The 12,421-nt window shown below is 33.6% G+C and overlaps 5 protein-coding genes across 10 annotated transcripts; 2 read left to right on the top strand and 3 right to left on the bottom strand.

Annotated features, from left to right (window-relative positions):
* The first annotated feature begins 237 nt into the window (after positions 1–237).
* LOC105221323 (ceramide-1-phosphate transfer protein) lies at positions 238–1,585 on the top strand. Its single transcript, XM_011198193.3, has 3 exons — positions 238–491; positions 551–765; positions 1,012–1,585. The coding sequence occupies exons 1-3, from the start codon at positions 373–375 to the stop codon at positions 1,305–1,307; spliced, it is 630 nt and encodes a 209-aa protein (XP_011196495.1). The 5' UTR covers positions 238–372; the 3' UTR covers positions 1,308–1,585.
* LOC105221324 (WD repeat-containing protein 89) lies at positions 1,548–3,276 on the bottom strand. Its single transcript, XM_011198194.3, has 6 exons — positions 3,152–3,276; positions 2,908–3,094; positions 2,234–2,842; positions 1,952–2,173; positions 1,788–1,887; positions 1,548–1,725 (listed from the first exon to the last, which is right to left on the bottom strand). The coding sequence occupies exons 1-6, from the start codon at positions 3,174–3,176 to the stop codon at positions 1,579–1,581; spliced, it is 1,290 nt and encodes a 429-aa protein (XP_011196496.1). The 5' UTR covers positions 3,177–3,276; the 3' UTR covers positions 1,548–1,578.
* A 470-nt stretch (positions 3,277–3,746) lies between these two features.
* Positions 3,747–5,767, bottom strand: Adam (eukaryotic translation initiation factor 3 subunit J). Its single transcript, XM_011198192.3, has 6 exons — positions 5,521–5,767; positions 5,171–5,262; positions 4,651–4,767; positions 4,302–4,590; positions 4,094–4,230; positions 3,747–4,026 (listed from the first exon to the last, which is right to left on the bottom strand). The coding sequence occupies exons 1-6, from the start codon at positions 5,534–5,536 to the stop codon at positions 3,964–3,966; spliced, it is 714 nt and encodes a 237-aa protein (XP_011196494.1). The 5' UTR covers positions 5,537–5,767; the 3' UTR covers positions 3,747–3,963.
* A 235-nt stretch (positions 5,768–6,002) lies between these two features.
* On the top strand, positions 6,003–8,457 carry LOC105221320 (armadillo repeat-containing protein 6 homolog). Of its 2 annotated transcripts, XM_054234441.1 has the most exons (8): positions 6,003–6,060; positions 6,174–6,253; positions 6,316–6,438; positions 6,552–6,719; positions 6,780–7,397; positions 7,483–7,623; positions 7,684–7,833; positions 7,891–8,457. In XM_054234441.1, the coding sequence occupies exons 3-8, from the start codon at positions 6,322–6,324 to the stop codon at positions 8,107–8,109; spliced, it is 1,413 nt and encodes a 470-aa protein (XP_054090416.1). In that variant the 5' UTR covers positions 6,003–6,060; positions 6,174–6,253; positions 6,316–6,321; the 3' UTR covers positions 8,110–8,457. The 2 variants fall into 2 exon arrangements, with proteins under 2 accessions (XP_054090416.1, XP_011196492.1); XM_011198190.3 differs by having other exon boundaries at positions 6,012–6,253.
* LOC105221319 (E3 ubiquitin-protein ligase TRAIP) lies at positions 8,225–10,781 on the bottom strand. 5 transcript variants are annotated; one of them, XM_054234444.1, is made up of 10 exons: positions 10,469–10,781; positions 10,195–10,410; positions 10,057–10,126; positions 9,803–9,993; positions 9,649–9,741; positions 9,521–9,578; positions 9,339–9,455; positions 9,037–9,279; positions 8,758–8,976; positions 8,225–8,690 (listed from the first exon to the last, which is right to left on the bottom strand). In XM_054234444.1, the coding sequence occupies exons 1-9, from the start codon at positions 10,582–10,584 to the stop codon at positions 8,791–8,793; spliced, it is 1,290 nt and encodes a 429-aa protein (XP_054090419.1). In that variant the 5' UTR covers positions 10,585–10,781; the 3' UTR covers positions 8,225–8,690; positions 8,758–8,790. The 5 variants fall into 5 exon arrangements, with proteins under 5 accessions (XP_054090419.1, XP_054090420.1, XP_054090417.1 ...); XM_054234445.1 differs by having other exon boundaries at positions 8,225–8,669; XM_054234442.1 differs by having other exon boundaries at positions 8,743–8,976; positions 10,469–10,780.
* Between the last annotated feature and the right edge of the window lie 1,640 nt (positions 10,782–12,421).

The following is a 12,421-nucleotide window of genomic DNA, read 5'->3' as shown; positions in this document are numbered from 1 at the left end:
GATTAAAATATTGTTTAATATTGTTTAGCAAAATTTATAAAATGATGAAATCTCACAACAACAAATTTTATTAAATGAAGCGAAGTAGAATATACCAAAATGTTTAACGTTCTGCTAATTTGAAAATTGATGAATATAAAAGTTAATTGACTAATGTTTCCACTTTATGCTAACTCACCGTATGCAAAATTGTTACATGATAAAAGAGCGCAATAGCAACCCTAAACGAAACGTCAGCTTTGGTAATAACAATTTTCTTTGTTGTGTTCCTATTCTCAATTCTCAATCTTTAAGTACCATAAACTTTTTGTTACAGCAAAAAGTTACCCTATAGAGTTTCTAAAAACTTAATGTTTATTAAAATCTAAAACCATGTCCGCTGTCGAACGTTTCGATGTAGAAAGAGTAGCAAAAATATTCCAGGATTGTTTGCATGAGAGCGATGATGTGCTGCTGGATTCATACTTAGAGGCTTATGAAGAAATCAATAAGTATGTACTTAATAAATAATTTGTAATGGCCATAATGAGATAAACTTTTTTTATTTTAGATTTTTTCATTTAATGGGATCCGTATTCGGATTTGTTAGTAGTGATGTCCGTAGTAAAATCGATATACTTTGTGAATACAGACAAAAGGAATCAACTGGTGAACGTTTCCTTACAATTAAAACAATGATAACCTATGAGAAAGAAGAGCAACTTCTTAAAGATAACAATTATGTGTCTGGCTCGAGGACACTGCTGCGACTGCATAGGGGATTGGGTGAGTTAGTATGGACGTGTTGCAAAATATTTCATACACGTCATCATCATGCAAAATACAGAAGTAAAATAACTTACGGTTGTATGTATACATGCATTTATTTATCAACTTATCATATCGTGTATAAAGACAAGATGTGATTTATGAGCACCCTTCACTGTGAAAAACGTACCGCTATCTTATCTAAGAATTATACTTGTTGATGCTGCCCCTGTATAAATCGTTTCTTTTACAATTATTTTTCAGAATTCATATACGAGTTTCTAAAACGATTGTCTGAATTAAATGAATGTGATAAAACGCACGCTTGCTGCAAGAGTGCGTATAATGACACGTTAGCGAAACATCATCCTTGGGTGGTCCGCAAAGGAGCTGTTGTCGCCATGTATGCGTTGCCAACACAGGGAGAATTGCTAAAACGAGTTTGTATAAATGTGTCACGTGCGATAGAGGTGCTCCCTGAAATGCTACAACATACCAAATCAGTTTACGATCGTGTTGAACTGCTTTATACCGCTCATGATTTGCACGATTTACCCTAAAGTATTCATAATTATATAAGCAAAAGTAATAGATATTTTAAATTTTTTGTTGAGTTAATAGGGCATTCCAAAAGAAGTCAGTGTGAACAGTATCAATTTGAGTGATGAATTTGATACTCTAAAAATTTCATTCAATTAGTGCTTAGGCTTAATGTATAATTAGCAAATTTATAAAAATCATGATAATGACATTTAACGCGCATTCATATTTCTACAACTTTTCAAATTAAATGCAATTGATAATAAATTGAATTTACTTGTCTATTTTCTATTAATAAGGTGTTTTCTTTTTCGATTTCTTGCTTTTATGTTTTAATTCACTTGAACAGCTGGCTAATAATCCATCGTCTTTGCTTGTACTGTCCGCGGTCCAGAGAGTAACAAAACCAGACTCTCCGCCGGTCACGAGAGTTCCGCTCTACAGCCATAAGAAAATATTAAATCACAAAGGTGAAAATACGTAATACCATTCTAAATTACCTTTTTTTCAAATATGCTCGAACGGACGATTTGTTTGTTACCAATAAAATCAGCCATTGGTAATAAACTTTTATTGAAACGAAGAGTACGCAACACTTCACTGAAAAAAAAATAATAATATAATAATATTTGACATATATATGTATGTGAAATTGACCACTCACCCTTTAATATGGTTTGTCCCAGCTAAAAGAAACAAGTCGCCATTCGCGGTGCTATGCGCATTAACTACATTGCAATTAGCCTCGTTTCTCCTCTTAGCAGCTGCTGTGATTTGGCATCGATCGAATGTCGCTACTACATCACCTTCCTCTGCAAGGTACACATGAAAGTCATTCGTATGTGTTATACAAGAAATTACATCTTGTTCATAAATATTCTTATGCCTGAAATATATAATAATTATTAACAAAAAATGTTCACATTAGTTTCTCTTATGTACATACCAATTTAGTTTTTGTACACTACTTTCCGTATTAAATGTTGTTGTCAAAGCGTCGTCCTCAGTCTCCTCTCTAATGTCGAATACGTTGATTAGGCCATCAATAGATCCGGAGCATAAAAGATCAGGATTTGTATCGTGAAAACGTAATGCAGTGATATCATCTTCATGACTCTCGAAATAGCCACCAAGGTGTTTACGCTCTCGAACATCATAAAAAAATAAGTATACCTCGCCTTTACTCTGTTCCGTACCCGTGCAAATTATGCGGCCGTTTGAGTTGCTATCGAAACAATTTATGGTCTTACGATCACCCAAGTTCTTTCCTCCACGGAAATTAGTGAAACCTTGTGTGCATTCGACATCCTCCTCGAAGCGTGCTACTTCCCTTTGGGTACGTAAATCGAACAGATGTACACTCCCTTCGCTTTCGCCAACTAACAGACAATTAGGCGTATCATCTAAAAAGCGTACACCGCATACATTCAAAATTTGATTATCTTGTGGTGTTGGTATCCTAGTCAAGGAAGAAATCTGCATGGTTCGTTCGGCGTTAATGTCAAAGATGTGTACGAAAGAGCTCGATAAGCCAGCTGCAACACGTGTAAAGCCGCTACAAGATTTATGTATTAAAAATTATTTAGATTTTTAAATATGCTATACAAATTATCATATTACCTATCAGCTGCTAAATGAAGAACATAGTCCTTTTCTAATGACACCGCTGATTCACCGCCAATTCTACATTTTATTTGAAACAGCCCTTCCAATTCCTCCGCGCTACACGTGTCTTCGTCATCTACCACAGGTGTAGCATCTCTCCATTCATCATCATAACCCCCACCACGGGAATAGGAGGCTTCGGCTATATGATACAAATTTTTTGTTAATATTGTTAATATTGTATTTAATTAATGCTCACCTCTGGAATTTATGTTACCCTTCATTTGTTTTGATATTAAACTAACGAAAAATGTAATAGATTATGTGTCCACAGTGAGCGTAAAAATTACAGAGAATTGAAATCAGGGATGCCAGAGTTTCAAAATATTATTTTATTTAAAACATACAGCTGAATCTATAAAATTCTGCTACGCATACGTATGTATAACAGTTCCCATTGTTTGTTGTGTTTTTGTAGCACATGAAGGTAGAAAATACTCAAGTCGGACTACGGGTATTCGAACACAAGTTTTAATTTTTAAGCGTTAGTTGCTTAAGCATGGGAAGGCTGTGGTTCAGCTATAATTCCATATTGTAGATATTGTCATATTGCCCGCAACAATAGGATAAATTAGCTTATGTCGATGTGAACTAATGCGGGTGATTGAATTTATATTAGGGATATAGGTATTTCTCCTAACTCTCGTTTTATTATTATTTGAAGCTTCAGTATAGAATTCATTGGAGCTTTAATGACGACATTGAAGAATCACAATACTTGGAAAGTAGATTTGGTTATTTAACAACTCAAATTTCATCCCAAAACAAATGCCAAATAAATGAGAAAATGTACATATGTTTTTTACATATTTAATAAAGTATAATTATATAAAATGAATTCACAAGCATATTTGAAATTTCTTATCCAAAAATTTTAAGTGTACAATTTCAGATATTGTTCGTAGCGATCTATTTGTTTGTATGTATTCTATTTCAATTTTTAACAAAAAATTAAACGCGAAGAAAAATTTTCTATTTGCAATAAGTATGTCACGCTTATCCCATTTTTATTTACATGAAGTCATCAAAATCCTCTGCGTAGTCGTTTCCGTATTTCTGATAGCCATCAAGATCCTATGAAAATGTAAAATATAGAAATTTTATATAAAGTTGAAAATATATGTGTGTTTTGGATACAAACATCAGCTTCCGTTCGCAATGAGACTTTATTCTTTCCTTTGTTAGCAGGTTTTTTCGCATTTTGCTTTTCCATTTTGAGCTTCTCCGTATGCAAGGTTTCAACATTCATTTTCACTTTTTTTATATCCGCTGCAGACACTATAAAATACACATACATATATTAAATAAGTAGTATACACTTTCATAACTGAAATATAAACAAAACTTACAATTAACACATATGCTACGAACAAGATCCTCAACAAATTGTGGGAAGTGTGGCGATTCTTTGTAATGTGACAATTTCCAACTCAGCGTCGCTCCAAACTCCTTGAACTCCTCTTTCGTTTGTGGATTGAATGCATCTAATCCATTACCAATTCCTGATACACCGAATGTGTCCAGCGCACTTTTGAGGTCTGATTCTTCCTGAATTTTTTGTAACCGTAACTTCTCAGCCAACTTCTCTTCAGGCGTCAAGTTAGCTAACCGTTTTTCTTCCGCTTCTTCTGCTAGACGCTATTGAAATGGAAAATCCTTTTTTAGCACGTTTCACTCCAAAAAACTAATATAACTTACTTCTTGTTCGGATAATTTGGCTTTCAATGCTTTGTTTGGTTTAGTTTTTGTTGGCACTGGTGTTTTTGTCTCGGATTTTTCTTCATCCTTTTTTTCCTCCTCGTCTTCCCAACTGTCCTGTAGACAAGAAAAATAACAATTTTATTATTAATACTTACTATGTGAATAAGTTGAAAATAATACCAAATATTTTGAATATATTCAATATATATTTATTAAAAAAATAATGGAATATGTATTTAAAAGAAATAACATAGTTTCGATCAGTCCAAAACATTGACAGCTATCGAAATAAATTTACCACGTGTACACTAGGTATAGAGAGTATACCTGCTTTAAAAGAGGAAATGCTAGAGAATCATAGCAAAGTGTACAATAGTGCAAGTCAATGTATTATCCCGAGACAAGAATTTGTGCTTATAAATTGTAGGCTTAAAGTCGTGAATAATATAAGTTATCTGAATATAGGGTATTCGATGATTACAAATATTAAATAGTAATGTGCCAATGTATTTTTTACCTTTACATCCTCGTCGTCATCCTCTCCCTCCCACTTGTTCACATCATTTGCAATTTTTGGACGTATGACCACATCCTCATCAGCGGCTGTCTCTGTTTTGGGAAAAATATAGATGATTTTGTTTAAATGCCACTAAATATAGTTCACATATCTTTCTTGCATAATATTTTTTACTTTCTTATGTTCGAGCCAACTCACGTCGCCCTTGTATTATTAGGTGAAACTGCTGCTGTCATTTACATTCACTGCCTTTAGTGTTTGTGGCAGTCAATGACAAAATACATATGAATGTAGTGAAATGTAGCAGCAATCCATTGATGAATCGACAACATTCCAGAACAGCTACTTACCCCAATCATCGGCCATTGTAAAGTATTAATCTGCAGATGCTAAATTTTAGGTGAAATTGATAGAATTCAGGTTTCAAGAATTTTGTCCGACCCGTATGGAAATGGCGAAATATATTAATATTTTTCCTGTTTTGGACAGAGAATTGAATTGAAAGCAAAAAATGTGACAGACAAATCAAAACTGTGACAAACGTGTGCAAGATCTTTCTTCTTCTTCTTTGTGTCATTTATGTGAAACTCTCTTGCTTTTTATTTGTATTTACTCTTTCAGGGTTGTATTTTTACGGACTTTAATCTCACCCACAACAAATATTATTAACGTTAGTCCAAAAGAGTGCAAAATAATTATTTTTAAAAATAAATTTTTGATATAACTTTTTTGTTAAATTTTTGGTTTCTGAGGGTATTCAATAAATATATAAAAATCAATATTTTTTTTAGGTTTAGAATCGGCAACTCTAAGAAATCAGCTGGAGACCTTTCTACGAATCAAAGAGGGAGGACATATGTAAACCGAAAACCCGTAAATAGAAATTAAAGGTATTTGATTCGCAACTGAAATTATATGTGTATAAAAGATTAAAATTGTTTAAAATACCTAAATTCAATGTACTTTTAAAATCATAATACCGGGCCTTCAATCCCTGTAACAGAAAAGCCATTCTTAGAGCATTGATTACTAGAAACAAAGCTTGTTCATTAAACAAAGAAATCATTGCTTAGACAAAAATAGGTGAGTGGGATGAATTTATGACTTCATTCCAACAAAAAAAAATGTGTTTTTTTTGCTTCAAGTAAAAAATGGCTAAGGTAATTTCACAAGAAACCTTCGATGATGTGGTAAAGGAAAATATTGTGGACTTCTCTATGAGTCCAGATGAAGCAAAAGAAGAAACAATCAAACAATTCGAAGCTCAGGTATATTCAGCATTTTTTAACGTCATTATGATTATGGTTGGAAACATATAAAAAATTGTTTTCCAACTAATAATTTTCAAATAATTTCATATTCCATGCAATTATTTTAATAGGGGATTAACTTGGCGAACATTATTAAGGATTTAACTATAAATCCCGACACTGGCAAGCCTGTGTTGAACGAAATAATTGATGAAATTAAGACGTATATAGGACAAAAATCCACTGATACTAAAAAATTACTGGAGAACTTGGATATCTTAGACACTGAATGCCAAAAGGTATGTGAAATATTTGGCATGGGTATGAAAGTTAATTCGTACTAAATAATATTTTTACAGTCTATTTCCCATCGGGTACTCGCAGGAAAAAATGGTGCTCATGAAGCTCTTGTTACGCTTCTGGAACAAGAACTGGTTAGCCAAAATTCAACTGAATATGTGAAGCCTAATTTGTCTGTTTTGGAGGCCTGTCTAAAGTGTGCAAATAGCTTTACAAACAAACAACCAGATATATTTGATGCAGAAGCCCTTGCAGTCATTCTGAAACTGTTGTCAATCGAAGACGAAAATATAATAATTCTTACATTGCAATGGTTGCAAAAAGCAAGTATAATGCACGAAATTAATCGACAAAACATTATAAATGCTGGTGTGGTGAAGAAGTTGAAGCCATTTGTTTCCAAGCAAAGCAGCTTGAAGCTTATTCGCGAGGTCCTAGCTGTTCTGCGATATCTTGTATTGGACGATGACATTCGTGTAGAGTTTGGATGTGCACACGAACATGCGCGACGCATTGCCAGCGAATATATTGTCGATTTGACAAAGTTACTAGGCGAATACAATGACCCCAATATTTTGGCAGACCTTTTGCTGACAATTGGAGCATTAGCGGTGCGTCAAGAATTCTGCACAACCATCGAGGATGCTGGGGGAATTAAATTGGTGTTTGATATTATGGTGAATAGGTTCTTCGTATTTAACAATACTTATGATATTATTTAAGTGTTTGTCAAGTTTAGTAAGCTTTATCTGTTACTTCCAGACCGCTAACCAAACATCTGTTCGTGTTAATCGCGAAGCTTTCAAATTACTTCGTGCATTAGGTGGTAACGATACTGTAAAGGCGCACATCGTGTCACAAGGTGCAGCCCCCATTATCAAGCAAGTGCTGGAAACACATCTGGTGAGTGTTCCACCAAATTTGGAGACTCTTCAACTTGAAATATAATTATCATTTTCACAGTCAAACGAGAATGTTGTTTCTGGCGCATTGGCTTGTATTGCAACATTGACATTGCGTGTTAAAGACAATAGTGCTGCCTTCTTTGCAACGGGAATTGCAGAAACCATTGTAGAGGCTGTTCGAATGCATCCTAATAATAAGATAGTCCAGGTATATTGAAATCTTTCCATCACTTCACAGTTTTATTGAGAACTCTGTTTTGAATAGCGTAACGGTGCTTGGGCCATACGCAACATGGTGTCTCGTTCACGCGAACAGTGCGAAAGTTGGATTTCTTTTGGTGTGGAAGACCTTCTAAATACAGCTCTAAGTTCCCACCCATCTATACAGCAGGATGTAAAGGCGGCGCTCCGAGATTTAGGCTGCAAAGTAGAACTTCGCGAAGAATTCACAGGAGTTGCTGAGAAGAAAATTAGTGGCATGTGAAAACAAAGCTTTTACAAAAATGCGTTTAGTGCAGAGAGAAAAAGCGAATAATGAAAAAAGCTTGAATCGAAAACTTTTATATTTTCAAATGCCGTTAATGTGGCTTTAGTGTATATTGGGCCCAGTATTGGCACTAATTATATACTACTTAAGATTTAATCAATAACTATATACTTACATATTTCAATATTTTTTACACTATCATATTCATATTGACATAAAAAACACATTCTTGTAATATTATAATTAATAACTGCCGCATTTGATGATCTAACAAGTATGACAATGGAACGTTGTAATAGAAGCTGTAACGTAACTCGTAAAAATACAAAAATTAAAGCATTTAAATACATGACCTTATTTTTTTATATAAAAAACTTAAAAAGGTACGTTAAGATTATATGCATTTTAATTTTTCTGCTAGTATCTGATTTATATCGTAACTCTGAAAGCCATAAATCTCATGTTTGTTTTGGGTATAGATAGCAATTCCGAAATATCCATGATTAGTTCAAAATGCTTTAGGAGAAAGTTCAACGGTATGAAGCCTAGTGCCACCCCTGGACATAAAAAATGAACAACTGCAGTTTCATAATATACAAAGATTATTTAATAAATATCTAATTTAAATACACGCTAGGTACAAACTAGTTTCCTTAAATGCACGTCAGCCAGCAGACATCATTTGTTTAACTTAAAATTGCGCAAGCCACCGGCTTTTAGACGACTATCCAAATTACTACCAATCGGTCTTGGCTTTGTGGGCGATACGGCACGCGTACTACTCTGTTCGAAATTCATGCCAAAGTGTTTAGCAGTTGTTGAAGAAGAGCTTATTGCCAGCCGCGGTTTCTTCATGATAGAATACTATATGAGAAATACTTTCGTCAATATCTAAATTATAATAAGTATTAAGTTTATAGCAACCTTTTCTGTGATATCACTTTTCGTTTTGCGTAGCATGCCTAAACTGCTACTACCGTTCGAGGCACCGTCTTTTTCAGTCTTTTTTGGTGATATTTTTAATGTCGCCAATTTGGTGGTTGTAATACCCGTGCGCTCTGTCAAATGGTCGTGATTGCGTTTAAATAATGGCAGCAGACCTATACTGCTGGATTTAATATTGAGATAAGGAGAATTGGAGTCTTCAATTTTCTTCAGGTTTTCCTTCTGCAAAATCATGGGAATAATAAATATAATATTGCACATGTTTATCAATATATACGAACAATAGCGGGTGACAATGTCTGACGTTTATCCGGCAAAGCAATCGGCGCAGATTCTGTGCTCGGCCTGCGAAGGTCGGACATGAAATTCATTGGCCCTTTGTTTTCTTGCTCCTTTAGCTGAAAAAATATTAATTTTAAATATTGAATTTAGTTTTTAGTGTAATCAGGTAATTAGTTCTTACTTTCTCCTGCAATTGATAGTTTTCACTTTCCAATTGTGAAATGCGTTCATCAAGAGACCTACGAATTTATTATAGTTATTCAGTTAAGCTTATACAATATTTTAAAATATTTTTGTGTTGAATATTACCTTTTAGCGGCCATTTCTTGTCGCAAGTTGTCCTGCATAACTTTCATAGCTTTGCGCAAATCTGTTTTCTTGGTTTCGCATGTGCGTAATTCACTGTAATGTAATGTAATAGCATGAGCTAGTCGCTTAAATGTTAGATTAAGGAGATACTAACCGCTTCAGTGCTGCTACCCAGGTGCATAGTCGCACAGGATCTTTTTCGATTTTGAGCATTTTCTCTGCCTCTGCAGTGGTAGCTGCGAGGACTGATTGTACAGATTCTATATTTCTGATTTGTTGCTTAAGACGCTCCACCTCTTTGCGTAAGTCATCGGCCATCTTTGCTTCAGTCTTAAAGATTTTTAACTGAAAATGAGCAAAAACCACGTTATACTGATGTATCTATTAAAATTCAAATTGATCACTCACTTGTTCCGAATAGGTGAGAATGACGAAATCATTTTTTTGTATCTTTTGCTCCATCGCTTGAATGGTTTTCCTAATTTACGTACATATATGATTAAAAAACTGAAAACTATTCTTAAATTTAAAATGCATCTTCCTTACGCTGCTTTCATTTGGCATTCCTTAAGCTCTTTAATTTGTCGTTCCGCTTTATTCAGTTCTTTTTCTTTCATTTTTATTTGAAGACTGGCATTATCCACTTGCTCTTGCAGTGATCCCACGTCGATAGTACTCACATCCAGATTTGCCAAGTTGAAATAAATGCGGAATATATTACGATCCGTACACTTAGTACGACACTGGGGGCATGATTTCGATCTGTTGTGGGAGATCAAAAATCATTATAGCTGTATTTTTTAGCCGTATGTGCGCTTACCGTTCCATCCACTGCTTTAGGCATGTTATGTGAAACATATGGCCACAATTGGTTGCACGCACATCATCTGAGGCGACGAACAGCTCAGCACAAATAACGCAATTTAAATTGAGCATTTCGACTTAAAATAATTAGCATTCAAAAGCACTAAATTAGTAATTATGACAAAACAATGTAGTGTTAAATCAATTAATTCTCCGATAATACAACTAACAGCCAAAACAGTTACGCAGTTTCAACATCAACATTTTAGACTAGTGGCAATGACTTTGACTGCTTTCTTTTGTTTACTGTTTTTACCGCCAAATTCCAACTGTCAAATGAATTCAGCTGATACCTGGCACTCATGGCATGCAGCTCTGTTCGGTGAATAACACACTTGTTTGAACCAAAATGTATTAAAATGCAATTGCATCATATCATATATTGCCATTTTGTCTCGAATAAGAGCCATATCACACCTATATGGTAATGAAAACAATTATAAACAATGTATTTGAATAGAATTTTTTATTTTCATGCCAATAAAACAAATCTATCCGTGTACATATTTTGTTTAGAATATTTTTATTTATTGGTATGATAGCTGAATACGCAATTATTTACTTTAAATTTCAACCTCTGTAAATTTTTAAATTTTGTAATATCTCGACTATGCCTCACATATTTTTTTAAATCAAAATTGCCTATATAAAAATGTTTCCAATGATAATAATTTTATCTGGCAATAAATGTGACAGTTGACAAAACTGAATATGTACCTAACGATTTGTACCGATTTCTCATTAAGGTCAGGATAACATATCTATTTCAAATAATAACATATTTCAGATATTGACCGATATTTACGGAATATAGATAGCTGTAGGCTGAGAACCTCAAAAAGTTAAAGACCGATTTCAATAACTTTTAGATGAGAGATGCTATATCACCATTTCAGCTAATATTTAAACTTTGATCAACTTGCTTTAAATTTGAATAACCTAATGTAATAACAATCGAATTTAAAATAATGTTTAAGGGATGTAGGCGTGGTCCGATTTCGTTTATTGTTGGGAAAAATAAACAGGTGGGAAGTAAGATAATATGAACGTAGAAAATTAGTTAGTATTTATGAGATATATAAATTTTGCCTGTAGGAAATTTGAAGAATTTGTCAATCTTTTGATTTGGATCCCTTGTGTCCTATCATTCGTTTATTCTTCGAGTTAAATTTAAATCTGTGTGAACTGATAGCTTCTTATTCTTCAATTCTTATGTCAATGCTTACCCTCCTGATTAACGAATTAAGCAAACGCTTAAGCTCCAGCCAAGCAACAATCGATAGTATATTTAAATGAAAAACGTTTATTTGATTTTTTACAATAATTTTTTATAATTTATTTTCTCGCTCTGGCGCGATCATCTTTCACCCTTTTGAAGTTTTCTTGTAATACAATACAATTTATTTTTATTTTATTTATATTTTTAATTTCTTTCGTCTATTTTTCTTGTTCATTAATGCTAGTTATAGTTAAGTTCCTATGCATGTATGTATTTATGTATAGAGTGGTTTACAGTCTGTGCGACATGTGTTGAACAAAGTGAAAACAACAAATATTTCTTTATTAACCTACGTACATATGTAAACATATATAGTGTATACTACATAGTATCTATATATATGTACATATGTGTATGTTTATATGATTACATTTCTTTATAGTTTCCATTACGAATAGAAATGATGGAATGAGTTTGGATTTTGTGGCGAAGGATCATGCTGATTTAGGTTACTTCTTGCTCAAGATTTTTTACTGCATATGAATGTAGATTTTTTTGAGTAGACCAATAACTAAAACTTGAGTATAAAAACAAGATATCAAAGTTCGATAAACACTTAATGACGAGCGAATGAAACTTCTTACTTTTAAAAGGACCTGCATAAGGATAACAAAAATTTAAGTGACTTTG

This window comes from Zeugodacus cucurbitae, chromosome 6 (genome assembly GCF_028554725.1).
Source record: "Zeugodacus cucurbitae isolate PBARC_wt_2022May chromosome 6, idZeuCucr1.2, whole genome shotgun sequence".
In the NCBI taxonomy this organism is placed as follows: Eukaryota; Metazoa; Arthropoda; class Insecta; order Diptera; family Tephritidae; genus Zeugodacus; species Zeugodacus cucurbitae.
Note: the sequence above shows the minus strand (reverse complement) of the source record. Positions and strands in the feature narration are given on the sequence as shown.